Source organism: Watersipora subatra, chromosome 9, assembly GCF_963576615.1.
Source record: "Watersipora subatra chromosome 9, tzWatSuba1.1, whole genome shotgun sequence".
NCBI lineage: Eukaryota > Metazoa > Bryozoa > Gymnolaemata > Cheilostomatida > Watersiporidae > Watersipora > Watersipora subatra.
Genome location: NC_088716.1, coordinates 53861259 through 53886225, shown reverse-complemented (window position 1 = coordinate 53886225; position 24967 = coordinate 53861259). Strand labels below are relative to the sequence as shown.

The following is a 24967-nucleotide window of genomic DNA, read 5'->3' as shown; positions in this document are numbered from 1 at the left end:
GAAACAGTGCCGTTAGGCACTGTTTCGTAATTTCTTTCACCGCTAGAGGCGCACTAACCGGAGATTCTGGTTAATGCGCCCTAGCGGTGAAAGAAAAAGCCACACCTTTATATAAGCCGCATGGCTCAAATCATCAGAAAAAAGTAGCGGCTAATAGTCCGAAAAGTACGGTATACATGCATTTATAGATGTAGATATACATGTATATATATATATATACATATATATATACATATATATATACATATATATATACATGTATATATATACATGTATATATATATACATGTATATATATATACATGTATATATATGTACATGTATATATATATACATGTATATATATATACATATATATATACATGTATATATATATACATGTATATATATATACATGTATATATATACATGTATATATATATATTTATATATATACATGTATATATATATATATATATATATATATATATATATATATATATATATATATATATATATACAGCCTTCCCTAAAAAGTCCATTAGTCCCATTAGTATTCCCTCAAAAGTCCATCCCCATTACTCCAGATATCAGATAAGATGGCCAAATTAGGGCATAGCAGCTGCAATCAAAGTGCAGTTACGTTCAAACAATTGATAATCAGTCTATAATTATTTTAAAACAAAATTTACAAAATTATTAAATGTAAGACACACTTATCTATTCGAGCCATCTATATGAAATAAATTACTCACAATACATTTTCAATCTTATTGTTTGTGTGCCATTCGACTTTCATGGTGGTGAAATATAATTTACGGGATATAAATTATAAATGTTTGAAAACCAAAAACATAAGTTCGAATTAGTTTGAAACCGTGTCTTGGTTAATATCACTAAACAAACCAGTTGTAATACTTACTTTGCATGAGCGGAAATTTGCACAACTAAATTGTCATTATAAAAGCTGTCTAACCTTTGTTGCTATTTTTAGAAATTTCTGCAACCTAGAGATTTTGCGGATGTTTCCGTTCCATTTTTGCCAAATATTACAACCCCAAATTAACCAGCTAGTGATCTGCATTTTGAGTGAATATTCCTGTGTTTAGACATAAATTAGACTTCCATTTGTAACTATGTTTTTATGACACCTTTACATAGAGAAACAAATATTTGCTTTGCTTTCCTGTGATTGAACTGTACTTTTTTCTCACAGGCTAAATATTTTAAATTATATGCAGCATAGTATAGTGCAAAGCAAATAGTGCAATGCAAATAGGCCTTATCAAATTGATTTTTCTTGTATATATACGTATATAGACCTATTTAAAGGCATATCGGTTCAACCAGACAATTGGCTAAACCATCCCATCCACCACCCCTATTAGTTCATTTTAACAAGGATTGACTGTACTTTGATGCAGAGTTGTCTCCCTTATATGTAAAATAGACTTGCATAGCAAGTTGTCTTTCCCACTAATAATATCACACTTTAGAGCATGGAACCTAAAAATCCTAAATAGAAAGGTTTTCCTTTTAGATGCAGTTCTGTAAAGTTGTTCTCTTAGATGAGAGATAGGGATATAGCAACCTTCCTTTACCTGATACGTGTGTGCTGGAATATAGCAACCTTCCTTTACATGATACATGTGTGCTGGAATATAGCAACCTTCCTTTACCTGATACATGTGTGCCGAAATATAGCAACCTTCCTTTACCTGATACATGTGTGCTGGAATATAGTAACCTTCCTTTACATGATACTTGTGTGCTGGAATATAGTAACCTTCCTTTACCTGATACATGTGTGCTGGAATATAGCAACCTTCCTTTACCTGATACATGTGTGCTGGAATATAGCAACCTTCCTTTACCTGATACATGTGTGCTGGAATATAGCAACCTTCCTTTACCTGATACATGTGTGCTGGAATATAGCAACCTTCCTTTACCTGATACATGTGTGCTGGAATATAGCAACCTTCCTCTACCTGATACATGTGTGCTGGAATATAGTAACCTTCCTTTACCTGATACATGTGTGCTGGAATATAGCAACCTTCCTCTACCTGATACATGTGTGCTGGTATATAGTAACCTTCCTTTACCTGATACATGTGTGCTGGGATATAGCGACCTTCCTTTACCTGATACATGTGTGCTGGAATCGTCTGATCCATAAGAGATATCTGATCAGAGTTCATGTTGCCAAAAGCGAAGACATGTGTGTGGAGAGAGCCTGGAGAAAGGTCTGCTATCTGCAGTCCACCTAATTCAGCCTCTACTGTATACAGAGTGCCATTGCCTGTATCAAACAAACATTCCTCTGCTGTGGAGACCAATACATATATCATACCTTCCTTACTCTTAAGACCTTGAGACTATAAGAGAACAGATTACCTGTATATGTCAGAACTATCTAGTAAGCATAAAATAGTTTATAAAATGTAAGTTATATTTTGTAATAAAGTTAAATTTCATTAGATAAGGTGATTGGTCATTCATATATCATCTAACAAACTGGTTGGCCATCTAACCTCTACCAAATATGCTGATTGGTCAGCCAAGCTTTGACAAATCAGTTTTTTAGTAATTCAACAACCACCATGTGATGTTCAAGTATTTAAACCACATCAAGTAAGTTAACCAAACATTTAAACCTCATCAGACAAAACTCCATCCTACACTTGCTCTGCTAGCAGTAAACTTTTCCCAGTACCATAACTATTTTGTGAAGAATGAAAACACAACTTACTGAGAGCAGCTTCTATTCGTGCTCCAGTCATGTTAATGATGGCCACTTTAATGACGGAGGTTTCAGACCTGGCTAGCTCTGACCTTGACCCTGACTGGGGTACATCAGGACGATGCAGAAGAACATTCAGTTTTCTGAATTCCGCTTGCACTACCATTTCTTCTCCTGCCTGAGTATATAGCGAAAACCTCAAGCTACCCGAAAACGAGATCATGTCAGACATGATATTGTAATATAATCAAATAAGGGCTACATCTATACTTTTCCACACGATTATATACCTTGTTATCAGTGCTGGAAAGTGATGGTTGGGCGTCTTCAGTTTCAGAAACATTCGACCCTCCTTTACTCATCACTGCTAGACTACCTTGAGGCATCACTTCATTAAAAAATGCCAGCAACTCTACAATTGTCTCCTGATTGGCTGAAAGAATAAGCAAATTAGCAATCTCGTCAAATCCGATGAAACCAAATAAGTTGTGCCAAGACAATGAGAGGAAAAATGTACCTACGCTATAACAACATAATAGTATAACACACCATAAAAAATAAAGCGGTATAACATGCTCTACAATAATATACCAGTATAATATATCTAGAACAACATAACAGTGTAACAGCTAAGCCAAAAAGTGGATATGCAATGCAGATATAGCTTCAGACGTTTCCGATATCAGGTTTTTACGTTTGTACTAGTACAGCTGTATTTAAAATTTTTATGGATAGCTTCTCCTGCAACAGTAACCTTTTTTATACACACAATTCTATGTACTCATCGGTATTATTAATTCAACATATTAATGACTTTTTTTCTCAGTTCGTATTAATTGTATGAGTATCAATTCATTTTTCATTGTAATCATTGTAGTAGAGCAGACTTTATAAAGACATTACCTGCTAATTATTTCATGTTTAAACACCTCTACAATTGTTTTATTTTTCTCTAAATATATTTGAGAACTGCACAAAACACTTTTCTCAATATATGAAGTTCAAAAGTTAGAATTGTAAATGTTGTATATGTTAAATAAAAATCACTTTTTGTGCAAAATCGTTTTTATTACTCGTACAATGCCGGGCATTAACCTAGTAAATCTATAATAATGACTACAAAGTTCCTAGAAAATAATCATTCATACAACATTAACACGTTGAAGCCTAACCTCATATACACAAGCAGGTCCACTGATCCTAGATAGTATTAACAGCTTTCGATCGACTCTGAATGTACTCAGGATAACACAACTCCTCAATGTACTCAGGATAGATCATATTGAAGTACCAAACTTGTAAAACTCAATGAAAAAAAATCAAATATAGCAAATAGTTTTTTTTCACATTTTTTCAAAATTGTGATGTTTTAGCAGTAACTGAAGAAACATAATTGTTGATGTAAACCTAGCCGGATAGAGTGTGTGTATTTTTTATGAATAGAAAAACGTATACCGTACTTTTAGTGTAAAGATCTTGTTGCTGAGGAGAAGGTTACTTGCTTTGTCTAACTTTCATATTGATTATAAAGAATTTCAGCCACTATGTCATTAGAAACTTATTTTCCGAGAGCAGCAATTTATTGGTTAGTTAGAAGTGCCATCTATATTTCAGCAATATCTCAAGAACTAAAAGTCTAATCAACTTGAAACTTTGGAATTACAGTGAAAATGTGTACCTTGCAAAGCGACCAAAGTTTCTTAGTGTTACATAAACCAAAAGTACAAAACTAACTAGTTTTATGTCGGCAGCCATGCTTGATTTATCGGTAGGTCAGAAGGTTGTCAGTATTTTAGTGATGCCTTATGAACTAATAGTAAAATGCCGCCAAAGCTTTGTAAAGCTCCATAGGCTGGACGGTCATAGAAACAAAACTAAACTACGAATCCCAAGTTTACTCGGGTGTAGAATCAGGTGGACAAACATATTCTCAAACTATCTGTGGTCCAGGCCTCAATGTCTTAAATAACAGATTGAATATTGAAAGATTTGCCAAGGCCTGTGCTCACATGACAGCTCAAATCACTGGAAGGTACAAGTAACAGAGCCTACCAACAAGATCAAGGCTGTTGAAGACAACATCCAATGAGCTCCGAGAAGAGCCCTCGTTGGTTCCAGAACTTTTACAGATGTAGTTGACCTTGATGAGTGGTTCTCCAAGAAACAGAGAAGAAGCGGCTTGATTGTCAGCTGAAGACACTGAGTGAGCTTTCAGTCCCGTAGAATGCTCAGCGATTGGAGTGGCTGCAACAAAATGCAAGTGACCTTGAAGAGTGGAGTATCCCGATATTTGCAATAGTTATAGTGTCTACAGCACAACCAAACATGAGCAATACTAAAGGATAAATTAAATAGCAACCAGTGGAGGAGTGTCCACAGCATATATGAGTGTCCACAGCATATATGAGTGTCCACAGCATATCAAAATTAACCTATACAGCACATAAATATCAAAGCGCTTTCATCGACACGGTCTGTATAGAGATGCTTCACTGCTTACAGAAATTTTCCTTAAAGCTTTGAATTAGTTTTTGGTCACTTCTATGTAATTTTTGGTGCTCCCTCCTTGATATACAAACAAGCACAGTTAGTTCCAGACTAAATTAACCCTAATTTGATTGCATATTATACAGTGTAAATGTCATATATATAATACGAGGTGAATTCCCGCGTTGCATGGGTAATAAAAAAGGTTTTTGCACAAAAAAGTTACTTTTAATCAACATATACAACATCTACCACTCTAACTTTAAAATGAAGGTGTGTGTTTAATTCTGTGTACTGTATTTATTTCTGTGTAATTCATACTGTACTGGATGCAGTGCCTAGTACAGCTCTAGACATACCGGATTTGTAGATATATCTGGTATATACATATATGTACGGTGTATACAACATGTATAATGTATATACCAAAAACGATTTTTCCATGACCAGATGCTAAGGGTCATGATATCCATTGTACTACAGTGCACACTATGCAAGCGCAATGTTTCGAAATCAAGCAGGTTTTAGTCAGAACTTTGTATAAAAATAATCTATAGAAAAGGGTCAGTTTAATCTATTCATGTAGAAATAACTCTCAATGCTCATCACTGACCAGAGGCCACAGGTAGAAGATTCTGGATACCAGAGAGGACTGCATTCTGAAAGCTTGTGTAGCTCGTCTGCCTGCGGGCTGAAGAATGTACATGTTCTGGCTCGGGAGAGCTCGGTGACCGAGGACTAGGTGGGGACCTGGGAGAAGTTGGAGAGGTTAGCATGGAGCTGCACATGCTGCCGCTCTGACTGTCTAATCTGGTAAAGGGACAAGAAACAAATAGCATCAGCATACTGTTAGCCACCCTTATAACTAGCTAATATCAGTTAATTTTATTACCATTTACCCAAACTGAGGATATGTAAACTCCCAAGAACAGACATAACCATGGCATCACCTGCAATCAAATGTCAATGTGAAGTGTGACAAGTACTGTTCACTTTTAATGTAGGTTGACACAAACCATGCTGTTAAACAAAGCAAACTCATCAATACCGCAGAAACTAAAATGTTTGCACTTTACCTCACATTCTTGTGTGACGCCACGAGCAACTCAAAGTCGCTGCCATATGACTGGATGGCATCAGCCACGATAAAACTGTGAACTGTCAATGATAAATCTGTTTCTGATGGCAGCTTAGTAAACTCTGTCTGTACGCCTGCAACTTGCAGCTCTACTAAGCATCTTTCTATAAAAGACAACATTTGTGTTAGAAGCATGATGAGACAACTACTTTTTCCATTATAAATACCCTATCTTTTGTGTATTACATGTGGTGAGAAGGCAACTCTAGGCAACTATAGGATATGTTTTCCTACAGCTACCTTGAGTTGTCGTTACCTGGCATACCTTTGTTATGTATATCCAAAGACATCTGATTAATATCCAGGTTGCATTTCACAACTTTGGAGTTATCCAAGACTGAGCGTGTCTCGAGGGGAGCGAATGACCTGTAGTGAGATGTAAAATATATACATAGGATATGTGACGCAAGTGCAAAATATTGGAGCTCACAGTCAGGAAAATGTGTACAGAGATTCTAGCTAAAAATAAATGTTAGTCGCAATAAGTAGAACACTTAAAAACAAAAAGAATTCTGGACTATTTAAAGAAGCTGACATGAAATCCTCAGCGAGCATGGGAAGATCTCAAATGGTTAAACAATAGAAAACTGAGCTGCCCTAACCTAATGGTTCTCACTATTCTAATCGAACACGCTGTGCATATAGCCAATGCATTGCATCATACTGAAAACTATTGCAAACGCCTATGCTCAATGTTTTATCATAAAAGAATGATAGAGGTGACTACATGCATTGTGATTTCATATCAATCGTGTGCCACTGCATATGTCAATCATGTGTGATCTAACGCAAATCATGTAACATTTCATGCAAATCATGTGCTATTTCATACCAATCATGCATCACCTCATGCAAATCATGTGTTATATTATAACAATCGCAATTACTATAGTTATGATTATATGTAGTTAGCAAACAGGACTAGCAACTATGAGCTTTTGGATTGGCTGATAGCTCGTGGTTTCTCTCTACTCTTAAATTCAAATGTCACTGAAGTCGGCAAAACAATTCAGCATTTTTCATACAAATGGTATGGTGGGCCAGGAATATTGCACTATTTTTACACAGATTTACAGCAGAGTAAGCCAAATCTTCAGACTGAAAGAATAGATGGTAGTTTATAAGAACTGTACCTGCTCTGTGAATGTGCAAGTCTTGCTTGACCAGTTGAAGAAGTTAAAAGGGACTCTGCCGATGACGACTGAGAAGTTGAATGAGGTATGTCATCACTTTGAGCTGTGAGTTTCTCTATACATCGTTGGAGTTGCATAAGTTTAAGGGGTGAGATGTGGATAGATAGGCGATCCATCACTGCTGATACCCTTATGGCAGGCCACTCTGGGTCAGCAGTCAGCAAGAGCCGCCTGAAAAGGTGATCAGATAAGAACAGTTTGGTAGCTTCTCTTTCAACTTGGTAGTCACTGATTTACACTCAAAACATTAAAAATTGCAGGAGTTTTGTTTTTATACAAAGTTCAACTATTGAATAATAACTTCGGCCAAATTCTCAACTAAAGAATGGGTGTGAAACTTTACCTTTCAAACCGAAAGTTGACGCTAAGCTTGTCGATGATATGAAAATGACTAAGGCCTCTCTGAGTCGACAGCCTCCAGTTATCTTTGCGGCTCACAACCAGCACCTGGATGTCAGCTAGCAGCACACGGTATCTGTAAACCATCATCATTAATGCAAAGAGAGTAGATCATCTCATATAATATGGCGTACAGCCATTCCTACTAGCAGCAAGTTTTTAAAACTTTCTCACAATTTTGATCAAAGTTGAATACGAATTTGACTAAGACCATAAAGAATACAGCGAAATATTTCAGTAAGGTCAACAAATCAGCAAAACAACATTAAGCAGGCACTTTTTTCATGCCTATCTAGAACTGGCATTGAGAACTAGCTCTAAACCATGTTATACCACAAAAAATGCATTAAAACTGAATTCCTTGTGACTAATGGTTACAAATAGTTGTAATCAACAATGAAGATTCATGAATGATCTTGCCTTGAACATCTTTTATATGTCATACCTAAGAGATTATATCAAAAAGCTCCCTCACCTGCCATACCTATGAGAGTATATCAAGAACCTGCCTCCCCTGTCATGGCTATGGGCGTAAATCAAGAACCTCCCCCACCTGCCATACCTATGAGAGTACATCAAGAAGCTGCCTCACCTGTCATACCTATCAGAGCATATTAAGAACTTCCCTCACCTGTCATACATATGAGAGTATATTTCATCACCACTCATGTTCTCCTCTTTAGAGGCGCTTGACAGCAGACCTTTCTCAGATACACTCTCTGAGGGTTCAGGAGGAGTAGAAGGTGGAGTCACAAAATCATCTGCATTAGAATTAGATCACATTTTTACTATAAGGTATACTATGGCAGCCTTTGACCACAACAGAGTGACAGTTCACAAAAATAATCTAATAGAAACTTGAGTTTGGGTCAAGTGTGCCAATGCTTAGGGTTTGATTCATGTTCACTAGAACCCAACAAAGACTCTAACAAGGAACTTAAAAGTGCTTTTGGTATAAAGTTCAGTTAGACCAAATTTATAATGTTAGATTGGTGAAGCTATAGCAGAATACTTTGAAAAAAAATTTCAATTCTGTTACGAGACCACAGATCAACCACAGATCAACATTTGCTAAACAAACTAGGCTACTAATTATGAATGTACGTGTAGATGATTAGAACAAAATGGTTCAACACATACAAGATGCCTCAGCTATAATCAACATTCCCTTTATGATGAGAACAAATGACAGAACAGTAAACAGTTTGCTAGTAGACCAGCCGAATCGTAACGCCTACCATCATCCATTATATCCAGATCATCTTCTTGAGCTTCTTGACCTCCTGGATCAAGGCTGAATGTTGGCTGGTCATCCTCATCCTGGCTATCTAAATTGGTGACTTTAAGTTTACCAAGGTCAAACACCATCATATTCGTGTCACCGTCGAGCAAATCTTTGGGCACTATAAACTGCGGAGCGGATATGTCAAGCCTCACCCCAACCCTTTTCGAGAGTTTCTACAAGATACGAATCAACTTTGTGCCATACTGACACCTTGAGATTATGATGCCTCATATGCATGTGACCTTAAACTTGAGGTAGCCATCGTAATCTTAAATACAAGTAAAAGGTAAAATACTAGCCAACTAGTCAGTAAGTTAAGTTGATGAGTAAGATGATAGGAAATCAACAGGTGACAGCAGATAAATCAGGTGACTGTGGATAAATCAGGTGACAGTGGATAAATCAGGTGACTGTGGATAAATCAGGTGACAGTGGATAAATCAGGTGACTGTGGATAAATCAGGTGACTGTGGATAAATCAGGAGACAGTGGATAAATCAGGTGAGAGTGGATAAATCAGGTGACAGTGGATAAATCAGGTGACTGTGGATAAATCAGGTGACAGTGGATAAATCAGGAGACAGTGGATAAATCAGGTGACAGTGGATAAATCAGGTGACAGTGGATAAATCAGGTGACAGCGGATAAATCAGGTGACAGCAGATAAATCAGGTGACAGCAGATAAATCAGGTGACAGTGGATAAATCAGGTGACAGTGAATAAATCTGGTGACAGCAGATAAATCAGGTGACAGCAGATAAATCAGGTGACAGTGGATAAATCAGGTGACTGTGGATAAATCAGGTGACAGCAGATAAATATGGTGGCAGTGGATAAATCAGGTGACAGCAGATAAATCAGGTGACAGCAGATAAATCAGGTGACAGTGGATAAATCAGGTGACAGTGGATAAATCAGGTGACAGTGAATAAATCAGGTGACAGTGGATAAATCAGGTGACAGCAGATAAATCAGGTGACAGTGAATAAATCAGGTGACAGTGAATAAATCAGGTGACAGCAGATAAATCAGTTGACAATGAATAAATCAGGTGACATGACAACAAGTGTGTCAATACGCCATTTCACCCTTTCACTGCTCTACACGAGTTTAGGCAAAATCTATGATTTACTTCCGCGAACATATTTTTTGCAAAATTTAAAGTGGCTGTGTAGTAACTGAATATTATTGATTTATGACAACATAACCAATGATCTTTAACATTTTTATGGCGTTGACAGTGATGTCCGAATGTTTTTCTAAAAAATCAGCCTATATTCGCGAAGCAAATTATAATGTTTGACCAGGAAATTCCAAGTCAGAAGTGAAACATTTTTTCTGACGATTAAGCTTTTTTGTTGTAATATGGCTTCCGCAAGTACCTCCCATGTTAGAAAAATAATAGCTTTTGACGCCATTATAGCCATTTCAGATTCAGAATTATTAAATACTCAGATAATTAAAGTGACAGCACTGATTCTGATGGGTGGCGAAAGTAATTTAGTTTGTAAGAGTAAGAAACATTGTAGAGGATTGTAATGGCTCCGTAGCGATCGTAGCTTCACAGAGCTTTAGCGATGGAAATAATATGGATACATTAAATTTTTTGCCTAGCTCTGTTTGTTAACATGTTCGCAACATAAAATATGTAACAAAAACGTTCTAGATAATGCATGAAATTAAAAAATAGTATACATATCATGCAGGGAGAACAACAATTTTCAGTAAAATGGCTGGCATTAGGCCGAAAGCTAAATTTGTATATGGATGGCTGTGAAAGGGTTAACTATCAGATTAGCAACACTGAAGTAGTTGTGAACAAGAAGGGCGTGTCCAAGATGTAAAACAAATACTCACCACAGTTGATGTGTTGAGCAAGTTCTCCCAGGTGTCTTGTATGTCTATTTTAGTTTTGTTTTTTAGCTGTTCATATCTCTTTCTCGCTCGCTCTACAGCGTTGATTGTAACACCGATATACATGTATACATACATCGAATATATTATATATATCTATCTATATATACAAATATAATTTAGGTAATATATATATTATAAATATTATATAATATAGGTAATATATATAGATCATATATATTATATACATATTATATATACCTAGAATATAATAACATTGTCTATCATATGGTAAAGTATATGACCAAATCTAATTATGGAAATGCATAATAAAGTTTGTGAGCGATGAAACCACTGTTATTAAAGTGAGACTGAGGAGTCGATTAAACGTTATGAGCATGCATGTAGTCTATGTAAACTAGTAAAGACGACAGATGACAGACGACAGACCTGCTAGATGTGCCTCAGACATCTCCTTACTCATAGACTGCAATCCCTTATGGGGAGAGAAAAATTGCCGAACCTGTCCGACAACACCCTCATTATAGATCACATCTAAAGGCTGAGTTCTCATATGCACTTTGATATCCTACAACATTAAAAGAAACATGACTAGTTTAAATAATGACAAACATGTAGATAACAAGTAGTAGGAAGTGTCTTAGACTGTTAGAGAGCAGACAACTACTAATTACCATACCTTTTCACTGTGACTTGGGTTCTTTTCTATTTCGAAGTAGAACAGTTCTGACTGCTCAGTGAGTTTCTGGGAAGAAAGCGCACCTACTCTATGGGGATTCGTCTTGAGGGCACCAGAGACCTTCGACACAGAATCTTGCTGTAATAGTCATGAAATATAATCAACATTTACCAAAAACCACTTTGTGATAACCACAAAAGGATATACAACAAACACTCTAAGTGTAGGCGACATGTAACTATTGGTAATTGAATATGAAAATAATTTTTTCAAGGTCAATGCAATAGATTGGTTGACATAATTGCATACTATTATGTCGCCATAGTTGTCAATGACAGCCAAGTGCCAAATCAGAACAGATCACAAGTACAACAGGTAAAATAAGTCTAAATAAGCAAGACTCTAGACTCTTTAAAAAAGTCCTGAAAATGACTGAAACTAGTTGAAGAAAAGCAAATAAACGGTATAATAAAATGGTTGACAAGAAATGCTCATTTTCCCTACAACATATTGATGAATAGACAACAATCAAGTCTTGAAAACATAGTCGGAAACTCTGTTTCACCAAGTAATGAATACCTTGTCTCACATAAATGACTACACTGGCAATAACATCCACCAAAACCTCTTCTCTAGCCATTAACCAAGACCCTGGAGCAATTTTTCCTGCGATGGTCAAATTCTACTTTTAGGTAAAACCATAATTTTCTTTGTTTCAATTTTCGATTGGCTAGCAGAGCAGAGTACCACTCACCGAACTTACTGACAGTCTAGTACTAGTAGAGTAGGGTACCACTTACTGTACTTACAGACAGTCTAGTACTAGTAGAGCAGGGTAACACTCACTGAATGTACTGACAGTCTAGTACTAGTAGAGCAGGGTACCACTCACTGTACTTACTGACAGTCTGGTACTAGTAGAGCAGGGTACCATTCACTGAACTTACAGACAGTCTAGTACTAGTAGAGTAGAGGTAACACTCACTGAATGTACTGACAGTCTAGTACTAGTAGAGCAGGGTACCACTCACTGAATGTACTGACAGTCTGGTACTAGTAGAGCAGGGTAACACTCACTGAATGTACTGACAGTCTGGTAAAGGTAGATCAGGGTACCACTCACTGAACTTACTGACGGTCTAGTACTAGTCGAGCAGGGTACCACTCACTGAACTGACTGACAGTCTAGTACTAGTAGAGCAGGGTACCACTCACTGAACTTACAGACAGTCTAGGAGAGATTAGCAGGGGAAACTGAGTATCAGTATTATACAAGTCTTTGACATACAGTCCCCCTAGTTTCAACGAGAACTTGGCTGACTTGCTTCGGGGTCGGATTACAGCAGCACTGCAGATGTCATGGCATTCCAGTTGTACTAAGCCTTGTGACTTGTCTCCACCTGTGTGTAAGAAGATGATACTACAGAGTGAAAGGTACTGATAACCACATAGCTAAGAGCAGCTTGCAGTATAAACCTAAAATTGCAACAAAATGTTGAGATGATGCCAACCCCAAGAACTTGACAACTCTACAATGTTATAAAAACTTTAACATGTATTGAGGTTTGTGCCTTCTCCGTTGATGTCATGCATAGAGTGATTTGATGTCATGCTCGCCTAGAGTGATTTGATGTCATGCTCGCATAGAGTGATTTGAGTTAAGTCTTAAGACGAAAGCTTTTTAATGTCACCCGTGAGAAAGAAAAAAGAGTGATGATGAGTGTAAACGACAATATATCTGTTTATGCTAGTTTAAAAAATAGGAACAAAAATGACAAGATATTGAGAGAAAGGGAACGGTGGAGCCAAATTCTCAGCAGCCTGTCTAATCATGTTCTCCTGCCTGATTGCATTACAGTGTTGATGCAATATGTTTGCAATCGGATAAGTTAATTTTAAAAATTTTTCAACGCTAGGATACTGGGGGTGAGAAGAAATGGTCAGTTATTTATCAAGCATTACACCTTTACAATAATTTACAATTTATTATAACCACAATCTGCTTTTACAAAGCAGTACAGTTACCATGAGAGTTCATAAAGGTTAATTGTGTTGATAAGGATAAACTAGTGTAAGGTTATAGATGTTGAGTTTTGGTAGTTTAGGAAAAATATTTATAAAAGCTTCTATTGCCGAGTATTCCATTTTCATGAGGTGTACATGACTAGAAACACAGGTGACAAGATATTGAGAGCTGTATTGAATTGACAGCCTGGGACATTTGCATGCAGACAATTATTAACTAATTAATTGGGTAATTATTAGTGTGAGGGTTTGTCTCATGGGTGACCAATCAACTGCAGTATGTGACACACATCCTAACAATACGCAAACTCACTTCTAGTTTTTAAAATTTAAATACAGCGAATGTGTCACTCAGCTGTCCTACCTGACACATCTCTCCAGTTAATGACATTCACTTACCCTAAAACCTTTATTTGAACGCCATGGCGCTGTATCTTGCAACCCTTCCCCTGTGGTGGCGTTCTATTAGAGGTGACATTCAAATAGAGAGTAGCGTTTTATTTTTCGATTAGCTGGTCAGAATTTTTGGAAGGTAAATTTTACCCTTTTAATGGTGAAGCGATGGTGAACCTATTAGAGGTGGCATTCAATTAAAGGGTGGCGCTGTATTTTTCAACCCTTCATGTATAGTGGCATCTATTATCAATAAAGGTGGCATTCAAATATGTTTTACGATAAGTTTAAATAGGTGACACTATTTTGTCACAAGTAAAAATGACTCCTTTTGATGTTAACTAGCAACTAGTACATGCCATTCACCTACAATCCATGACACTTACCTGCCATTCGCCTACAATCTATGACACGTACCTGCAGTATATTATTATTATTCGCCTACAATGCATGATACTCACCTGCAACCCAAGTTCTTACCTGTAGCACTGTTTCTAAGCAAGAACTTGGCATGGTGAAGGACAAATGTCAGATGTAGGAACACACTGTCTCTGTTAAGGGTTGAGCGAGTTTCTGCTGGTTCACTTTTTCCAACCCAATCATTCAATTCCTCCTCTAGCAAAACAGTATCAGCTATTAATTCTGACAAACTAGAAATGTGGTTATTAATGTATAAGCCTAGAGAGATAGAGAATCAACAGGATCACACACTCTCTAAATGGCAAGCATACTAAATAGACAGAATTATCGCTTGTTACATTAGGTTCAGTAATTGTAGTTGGCTGTTTGTCAGGGTATGGAAAAGGGTGTTACAGGGTTCGAGAGAGAGTGAGAGAATAAGTGAGAGAAAGAGAGAGAGATTGGGTATAAAGGGAGAAGTTTATATTGTTTATTTATATAGAAGTATTTTATATATTTTATTTATATAGAAGTATTTTTTTTATTTTATAATACTTTATATTATAGAAGTTTATATATATTGTTTGTAAAGCGTCAGATTCTGATAATTTCCTATAATCCTACAGAATGACAATTGTTACTTCATCAATTATAATAAAAGCATAGTAAAACATTACTTACTCTTGATGCTAACATACTTTTGACAAAAACACACTTATTAGATAAAAACTGTACCATGAGCTTCATGGTCTGCATAGAAGTTAGTTGGTTACAGAGGGAACAGTTATCAAAAGGGAAATATGATATACTATAAAAATTTTGCAAAAATGACACACTCGGAGCCATTGGGCATTCACTTTTTATAATAGCACTCTTTTGTCACGCGATCTGGAACACTCACAATGCCCATAAAATAGTAACACAAAATAACATCATGCATTTGCTCTTAAAATCTGGAAACCTGATCAGTTTAATTTGTTAGATATTCATTAAAAGTTGATTAGAGTCAAGTTATCAATTCACAAGTCATCAAGTCTTATAAGACTTCAAGGTGTGTCACATGAGTAGCGTGTCTCTATGTGATAGTCACTTATAAGACTTCAAGGTGTGTCACCTAAGTAGTGTGTCTTCATTTGATAGTCACTTATAAGACTTCAAGGCATGTCAGATGAGTAGCGTGTCTCCATTTGATAGTCACTTATAAGACTTCAAGGTGTGTCACATGAGTAGAGTGTCTCCATTTGATAGTCACTCATAAGACTTCAAAGTGTGTCACATGAGTAGCGTGTCTCCATTTTATAGTCACTTACAAGATTTCAAGGTGTGTCACATGAGTAGCGTGTCTCTATTTGATAGTCACCCAGTACATTACCACTAGTCTAAATTGCAAGGCATTTTAATTAACAAAAAAGTTCACAGTAAAAAGAAAGAATGGCTTTACCAAGGGTTGCTCGCTCCTTGCTCGTTAGTCTGAGGGCATGACTGGATCTTGCGTCACTACTGCTCAATGAAGTCATAGAAGAACTAGGCTAAAAGTATATAAGACTTTTACTAATGCATAGCCTGTCTACTCTACTTTTGCATGTTATATTTAGTTGTATATAAATACGCAGTGAAGTAACAAACACAAAGTGCTTTAGCAAACAGAGTAAGTCATCAAGCCTCTCATTTGAAGTCATCCAAGAGCAGGTAAACGCTATTAAAATCCCTGCTTATTTAAATAATAGTCTGAGGTCGTATTTATCTACATGCTTCTTCTCGAATTCCTCATATGTGCAAATAGAAGAAGGAAAACTAAAGAAGACTTTGTGCTCACTTGCTTTTGAGGGTAAAACAATGCCCCTTAGAGAGGGAATGCAGCAGAAGGGTTATAACTTGATTATAAATAAAACCGTGTCTACCCTTCATTCAATTTGTATTAAACTTCAAATCAGCATACAGTGGTACCTACATGTAGGTGCTAGGACTTCTTCTTCAAACAATTTGGAGCTCAACTAAAAGGTGAGTCAAAATGCATATATTCGATTGAATTATTGGATCTTGAACTATCGGAGTAGAGCCAGGGACCGCTGAGTGAAACCAAATGCACTCGGTCATTTAGTAAGCGTCTTAACTGGGTGCGTTCAACTCAGACTGTTTGTGGAGTAAGACATACGCAGTTTGTTCAAGTATTTTTTTCAGTGTTATAATTTTTTGTGTTGTTTTAGCTCCTAATAACGCGCCCGAAAACCGTGATAAAGGGAAGGTGAATTAGAAAACAGTGAGGGCCACTATAAAAGAGAGAAGGGAAATTATCATTCGTTTAATATTTCAGATAATAAAGGGTAAAATATTTTAAAATACCATCTGTTCAATATTAGTATACAGTATGAATTACTGCATACTAAGTCACTGTATACAGTAACTTACTGTAATACATTGACTGTAATTTACTTACTTCATCCAGTAAATTAATTTAATGACTAAGTCACTTGCTATATTGCAAGTAGCATTCGTACTAGGTGTTGACAAGGCAGTGAATACTAAAGCAGACATACTGTTGCTTTAGACAGTGACTCTACATCAGGGAGAGACTTAGATCCATCAGAAGTGTGCAGAGTATCTGAAGGTTTGCTTGTATACCAAGTAACCCAGCTGCTTAGATAGCCCGGGTTTGGCTGTGCAGGCACCATTTCCTGTGTGCGATACACCAGATAAAGAAACAGCTAGAGAAATCACGTACCACACAGATTACTAAAATAAGGCATACGTTGATAAACATGTCCCTAGTAAGTATGGAACTAGTAAAATAATGAATGATTATTCCACCACCAAAGAACAAAGCAAACTTTAGTTTTTTCACAGCCATGTTTCTTATTTAAAGCCAGCAATATAGTTATTTTCAGTAGAATACAGCCTAGAATGCAGGCCTTATCAAAGTGAAGATAAACAATTGTCGAGGTAAATAAAGCTTATAACTGGCCTAGCCGTGACTCTACTTCTCTTTCTAGATGTACATGACTGTTTGGAACATGAGGCCTATGACAATTTCTGGTCTATTACGCTGATGAGTGTGTCAGTAAATAAAAAAACTTTGTCTGATATATTCAAGCACTAATTGTACACTTTGGCTTATGTTAGCTCTCATATACTTTGATACAACAATCATACACTCCTTTTATTACCATTTAGATTTGTAAGGGTGCCCGGGCATGCAGTGCTCGCACTCACACAGAGGTAATAAATGCATGATAAACCTAATCCTACCTCAAGTCATGACTGTTTATTGCATTTAGGTTGCATATAGCACAATATCAACATGCTTAATGATAGAATTTATAATACAGCATTATATAACTACTTATACAGTTATTTGAAGTGAAAAAGTAAACTACCTATGAATTTATGAAAGAGAAAACAATTCCATATAGAGCTAATATGGTCGGATTACCCATTTGCCTGCATCCTTTATCTTGGCTACAGCCAGCATTCTGAGAGTCTTCAATGTTTCAAAATCCATGTCAGCTTCTATTTTTTCTTTTAATTTCTAGAAAAAAAATATAAAAGGCAATTACAAATTATATATAATTATAATATATTTATAATTATATATAATAGATTGTATATAATTATAAATAATATATTATAATTATATATAATATTAACATACTATATATAATATATTATACCAATAATATAATAGAATATGGAAATATGATGGCTCAATAGGAGCTTCACAACCAGAAGATTGAGATTTGACTTAGCAGAATGGGCTAGTAACATTCGGGTAAACATCTGGAATCGTCAGCTCGTGTAAATAGACTGGCCATGGAGATTTTTAGCTAAGGATATTCGTTGTGTAGGAAAGAACAGATGGTTAAAATAAAAATCTCACCAGTGAAAATAATATTTTTATTAACAAAATAAAAAGCCATTGAACCAAAAGCAAATTTCTCAGTAAATTTTCAAGGCTAATTTGCAAGCACTGAATTAATTTAGCTAAATCTAACAAGGAAACATTTCCTTGTGCAAATCCTTCGCAATAAATATAAACATAACTAAGCCTTGAAGAAAGAACAGTTCATCAATATGCTATGTTCTCTCTCCAGAAGACAGAGATGACAATTTGAAATACTTGCATCTAAGAATAAAAACATTTTAACGACATTCTAGAAACAAATAACAGTATAATACAATTCTTATAATCTACAGAAATATAATTCTATGTATCGCATATAAAATTGTTTATTTTTTAGAATAATATTTAAAAAAAATTAAAATATAGTTTAAGCAAGAAATTTTAAGAATGGCTGGTGAGGAGTGAAGCAGCCCACAAAGAAGACAACTGCTTTTAACTTGACCCAGTAAAGTGAAAAGAACTTCAAGATTATTGGCAAGATTCCAATCTACAACTTTTCAACGAACCATTTTTAAGAATTTAAAAACGGTGGAAATGAGGGACACAAACAATTTTTTAAAGCTAGTTATAAAAGCTACTGGAATGGGCGCATCGAGCAACCGGAAGCCTTCACTTACACTCTGTTGGCCAGTGAGCTTTTCTGCCAGGTGCTCATAATAGAGATAAACATAGCTGACACAGTTCCTCGCTCTCTTCAACAGATACTCTTTACTAGTCCTCTCATTCTTGTCTCTTATGACCAAGAGTTCACTCTCAATCGCATGACGCCACCAAGCCTTGCAGCTATCAAACATAATAAAACCGATTCATAACAATTTTAGGACAAAGCAAGCTGGAATGAACACAAAGTGACACAATAATCAATATATATTGTAAAGGTATTATATATACACAAAGGTTATATCACAACACCATATTTTAGAGAATACTTGGTAAAGGCAAATGTAGCACTTCTTTTTTCTATGAACATTAGCAGACAGCTGGACAGTTTGGTGCATGGATATAAATAAAACAATTAATTTTAGCCAATGAGAAGTACCTAATATTCTTTTGATTAATAAAATAACAAGCATTTAAACATCAAAAACCTGCATTTAAGCAATGAGATAGTACACCTCTATACAATCAGTAACGGAAAAGGCCTTCTTTTGGCCCACCTGTTGTTAGTTGTCACAGGTAGTTGTAACCTTGCGGCATGAGTTACTACTGTTTATATGCAAGTATACAAACAGATGACTAATTCTTTTTCATGAACTAAAGATACTTTCCCATGTTATGGTACATAATAATTTACACTACTTTCAGCATGATAATAAATCAGTATAGCAAGAATTTCTTTAAAAAACAGGTTAAATTCATGTTATACACATACACATGGGTATGTAGTACATTTTAGAGATGTGTACAAGTTATATGTACAATTTAAACATTTTCCTGATATATTTTGCATGACCATGTACAGTATAGATAGCATTATTTACAAAGCCCAACATTTAACAAGAATAATACTCACTTTTTACAGACAGGTTCATAAGGACGGGTACGCCGGTACAGCTTCCGCTTTTCATAGTAGTCGAGCTCCCTGAGGAGTGAGGCTATCCCACCATACTGCTTGTCATTCAAAGAAAGCATGAAGTTATCAAATTGCAGCTCCAGCTTCAGTCTTGGCTGGTTCTGCAAAGTTGTAACATACCAGTTAGATGTAGAACTAGTCACGGGAAGTGGCAAGCTATATACACGCTCATCAAGGTGAACATGTAGAAATATTAATGATTATGACATAGTAAAATAGACAGCAGCTTATCTACGCACATAAAGTAGATTTTAAGAGATCTGATGTTCTGTTTAAACTTATCAGCAGATATCAGTAAGTAGTATTATGCATATATAACCAAACAATTCAAAAGGTACAAACAGTTGCCTAAAGAGGAAGCACAACTCCATCAAATAAGAAGTATGCTTATAAGTCAGTTAAACACAGATAGAAAGATACATACATTTGTTCTCACTCAGACCACAACGACCTCGGCTAGATTATTAAGTAGTTACTGGCTGGGAGTGGCTGATCTAACTTCTCTCTATGTTAGCCGCAAATATGTGCAATGATGTACACACAAGATTATATTGAATTTGTCAAAATATGCTTTCTTGTTATGATGTCACATCAACGCTTATATTCTGGTGTCACAACATAACTCTTATTTTAGCATCACATTAAAACTAATAGTTGACTATTACATTACAACGTATATTTTAGTATCACATCAGAAATCCTATTTTACAGCAAATGTTTCATGTGAGTCGAATGAAAACAAAAGTTCTGACTTTCTAGCTGTTTCAGTTTCACAGTTTTTCACATTCAATATGCAAATTTCAATTTTTAAATCCCAATCACTTAATTAACATAGTTGAGTCTGACAGTGACACTCTACCTGAGACCTCAGAGGTTGAGCAGTCGTGTTTCTTTGCACCAAAGCTTTGCCACTGACAGGAGCTAGCAGGCAGTCATGTGTTAGTTTGAGAGAACGCTTCTTTAGACTGGCAGCTGTAGACAAACATTCCGTGTTGTAATCCCAGTAGAGTGACAGACCGACCAATTCAATCTGCTTATGCACTATTGGATTCTTGGAACCACTCACATACTGGGGTACCTGTAAATATGAACATGAAAGTTTTATTTACCAACCATCCACCTACATTCTTGCTATATGCTGTTTAATCTTAGGTAGAACAACATGGCAAAGGTTTACATGCATGAAGTATAATCAAACCTTGATTGTCAACCATTATCTATTCCAGAAAGCTGTTTAAAACAATTTGTTCAAAATCCAAAAATGTTTTTCACATTATAATTAATGTAAACAATTTAAATCCGCTCCGAGTCTAAAAAACTACATCTTTGAGCAATTTTTTACCTTATGGCACCATTAACTGCATAAATATGTAATTAGAGAGCAGGTAATATAAAATATAGCAGGTATAAAATACAGTGATTGTCTCATAAAAACTTACTACTAAACTAGCTTTCTTTTAATAAACAATATCCTATTTAAGGTCATGAAAGAAAAACATGAATACTCCGTATGTCGTATTTTTACCAATGTTAACATAAACATTAAAGTCGCAAAGGCGAGTCTACGCTAAGGTTACGGATCTAAAAATATTCTAATAGAAAAGTACCGTAACATATCCTAGTAAAGATTCTGTGAGATAAAATACAGAGAAGAAAAATTTCTTGTCTTCTATTTCAACCGATTGTAACATAAAAAATTAAAGTACAGAAGGGTATTGAAGGCTAGCATCAGCTTCTTTGGTTGAAGTTTGAAGCATACAAATCTCGAACTTTCTAGTCAAAATCCAATTTGGTTGAGATAATAATAAATATTTAAAAGCCTAGGTATGACTGTAACTCTGAATACAGTTTTGAGGAGATGACTCCAAAAGTTTTCAGCTAACATTTCGTCTTAAGTTCACTTTAGTATTTTAATTATTGAAATGAGTTAGACTCAAGCAGACTCTAACTGACATAATGTAATGACTGAACTCAACTCTTATTTCCAAACATTAAAGAAACATCACAGAAAAAATGTTTGAATAACTTGATCAATCAACTAGCCTCAAGATACCAGTGAGCTTTAAGTTTAGTGATCATTTACTAACCCTTCAATGGTGTCTAGCAAAAGCACAAAATGAAACAATGCAAAGCTGAATTAAACAAAGTAGACCTCAATTTACCCAAACAAAATTTCAATATAAGGCATGTACTTTAGTATTCTTTAGAACTCTAAACAATGCTTAATTCAAGTTTTAAATGTCATGTTATGGTCGGAACTCTTACACAACTCTAACCAAACTAAAAATGATAGTTGACGTATATTGAACAGATAGTCCGAAGTGTTTTTAGCAAGTAATCACGTTAGATTACGAACCCAGTTAGAGTCTGTGCTTTGTGCTACTAACTTCTTGATGATGAGACCAAATGAGTAGTTAGAAACGGGGCCTTCCTTACCACTCTCATACCTCAGGTGTAGGTCTGACAGATTCAGCTAGAACAAGTGAACACTCTCTCAATATTCATGAAGATAAAGACTCTTGCCAGGGTGTTTATGACAACCAGACGTATTGAATGTCTAAATAAAATGTTTAGATTTTAGCCAGAAATTTGCGCCAATAATACTAAAATGAGCAAACAATGAGATTACCTTCAACCACCTGTTAGTGATTGTATGAAAATGAATACAAAACAGTATTGCAAAAAAACTTACTATCTAGGGCACAAATAAGCTAATTGTGAGAGAATATGACCTTATAAGGCTGGCATCATCCGCATATGCCCATTGTTTCTTCACCTAATTTTATCATCTGACGCTCACGAATGAACTTGTTCAAACACATGCGACATACCTAACCTACAGAACACTAGAGCAAATTATCATTTAAAGGTGAACTTACACGATTGAAGTGATGCAACTGAAAATAATATCAATATAAGGCTAAGACATCAAGTTTCAATTTAATGAATTTTTTGTCTTTGTAAACCTACCAAGTCCATAGATATAATAGTTTGAACGAGGTCCTTTCTTGCAACCCTCAGATTTAAGCGGAAGTGCGATTATGGCGTCTATAGCTGCAATTCGCCAAAAATATCGACATAATAGAGACGCATGACGTCGCAACTTGAACGCAATATCTGATATCAATAACGCGAGACAGGCAGCTGAACAAATAGTAATATCAATTTGAAACGTATTGTGCCTCTGAGTGCTTCTAACCACGATCAAGTTTAATCGATTGTAATCTTGAAACATCATGGCAGTCAGAGCACTTCAAACATTAAAAACAATCACAAATGATAGAAAAATGTTGAAACTTTCTGATAAACTCTACTAAAACTTTGTGCAAGTTCGTTTTTACGATAGCAACAACATTGATATTTAAAAATAAATTTTTAAAATAAAATAAAAATATAAAAATTTTCTTTATTGTAGCAACAAAAACTGCAAGGCGGTATCAAGGATTACCAGCTAAATTTTCACTTGATCTAGCAGCCCTTTACATAAACACGATACTGACAACTTACAAAGTCTGGTTCTTGTAAAATTCCCATAGAAAACATCCAATCAGATTACCTCAAAAAGAAACATCCGATCGGGTTTCATTGAAAAAGAGTTGACCACACCGTAGAACTAAGCACTTGGACAAATTCAAAAGAAACTAACCTGCAAATTCTCCATGATATTGCTGGCAATTCCTGAACCATAATTCCACCAAGAACCATAGTAGGAAGTCGGGGCCTCTGGCTGACGCTCTAGCTAAAAAAACCCAAGCCTCGAGTCAAACGATTAGTAGTTCAAAATAAAATTGGATGAAATGTAATGAAGGAAAGTAAACCTAACCTTCCAGTTGTTTTCAAGCTCCTCTAACATACGAGTTTTATTCAATTGAGCTCTTTTCTTGTGTGCTTTTTCATCATACTACAATCAATCAAACATTCCGTATTAGAAGTCAGTTAGCAGCCACACAAGTCAGACATAGTTTGTTATACATGTAACAAGATGCCTTTAACCTAGAGATTACCTTTGTATTTGTATTAGGCTCCACAATAACGTGCACATCACTGATGTTTATGACCCAAGGCTGAGATTTCATTTCAGCCACAGGGATAGAAAGGCTGATCTTCCCAACCCTACCTGAATGCAGCAATAGTACAAATATTAATTTTAAAACAAATCCATTTAAATCAGAGCAAATCTGACAAGCAAGTTTGATTAAAAAGGTGGCTCAGAAACTCACCGGACCGAACGCGAATTGGCAAATCAAAGTTTTCAAATGCATCGTGTTTAATCGGTATGTCCTCTAGTTCCACTTGCCCACTCAATATTCCAACTGATAGCTGGTCAGTGTTCAGTTCTAAATAGTCGCCCAAATATAGCTTCAACATCCATGCTCCCAGTTTTTCTAGCATCTTGCAAACTGGGGTCAGTCCAATTAAAAACTAAATAGCAAATTTTCATCTACATGTTGTACATCTCCATGTTCCTGTTAATAAAAAAAGTGATACAGCATGCAGACAAATGTGATTACAGTTAATGTTTGTAAAACTGGGTCTGGCTGAAACTAGATTTTGATTTATATTATTTTTTTAAAACCTGACATCCAACTCCTGAAGAGGGTGCAAAATTATGTTACATGGCATCAAAAAGTAGTCAAATTGCTAGATGAAATAATTTATCTGGATAAAAAAAACTGTGGTTCAAGAAAAATTGGGTAAAAGATCAATAAAAGCTATCAGGTCTGGTTAATGCTCACAATACAAAGATATAAACAGTTATCGTGATGCATAACAGAAAAAAACCTAAAACAATGACTGTACTACAAAAAAACTAAAATAGGGCAATATAGAACTTAATACAAATGCAGTAATGTACTTGTAACTAAATTTACAACACTAGAAAAATTTAATTTCTTTT

General features: G+C 35.7%; 1 protein-coding gene across 1 annotated transcript; it reads right to left on the bottom strand.

Moving 5' to 3' along the window:
- Positions 1–529: 529 nt before the first annotated feature.
- On the bottom strand, positions 530–24462 carry LOC137405218 (intermembrane lipid transfer protein VPS13D-like). The gene is made up of 28 exons (XM_068091447.1): positions 24291–24462; positions 24075–24187; positions 23894–23971; positions 23717–23809; positions 22427–22543; positions 20930–21148; positions 20011–20171; positions 19115–19280; positions 18030–18125; positions 17137–17274; positions 16041–16128; positions 14681–14815; positions 12991–13182; positions 11783–11868; positions 11533–11671; positions 11086–11177; positions 9181–9400; positions 8574–8703; positions 7887–8018; positions 7484–7714; positions 6616–6716; positions 6289–6454; positions 5826–6022; positions 4778–4969; positions 3016–3158; positions 2735–2903; positions 2088–2284; positions 530–601 (listed from the first exon to the last, which is right to left on the bottom strand). The coding sequence occupies exons 1-28, from the start codon at positions 24460–24462 to the stop codon at positions 530–532; spliced, it is 4035 nt and encodes a 1344-aa protein (XP_067947548.1).
- Between the last annotated feature and the right edge of the window lie 505 nt (positions 24463–24967).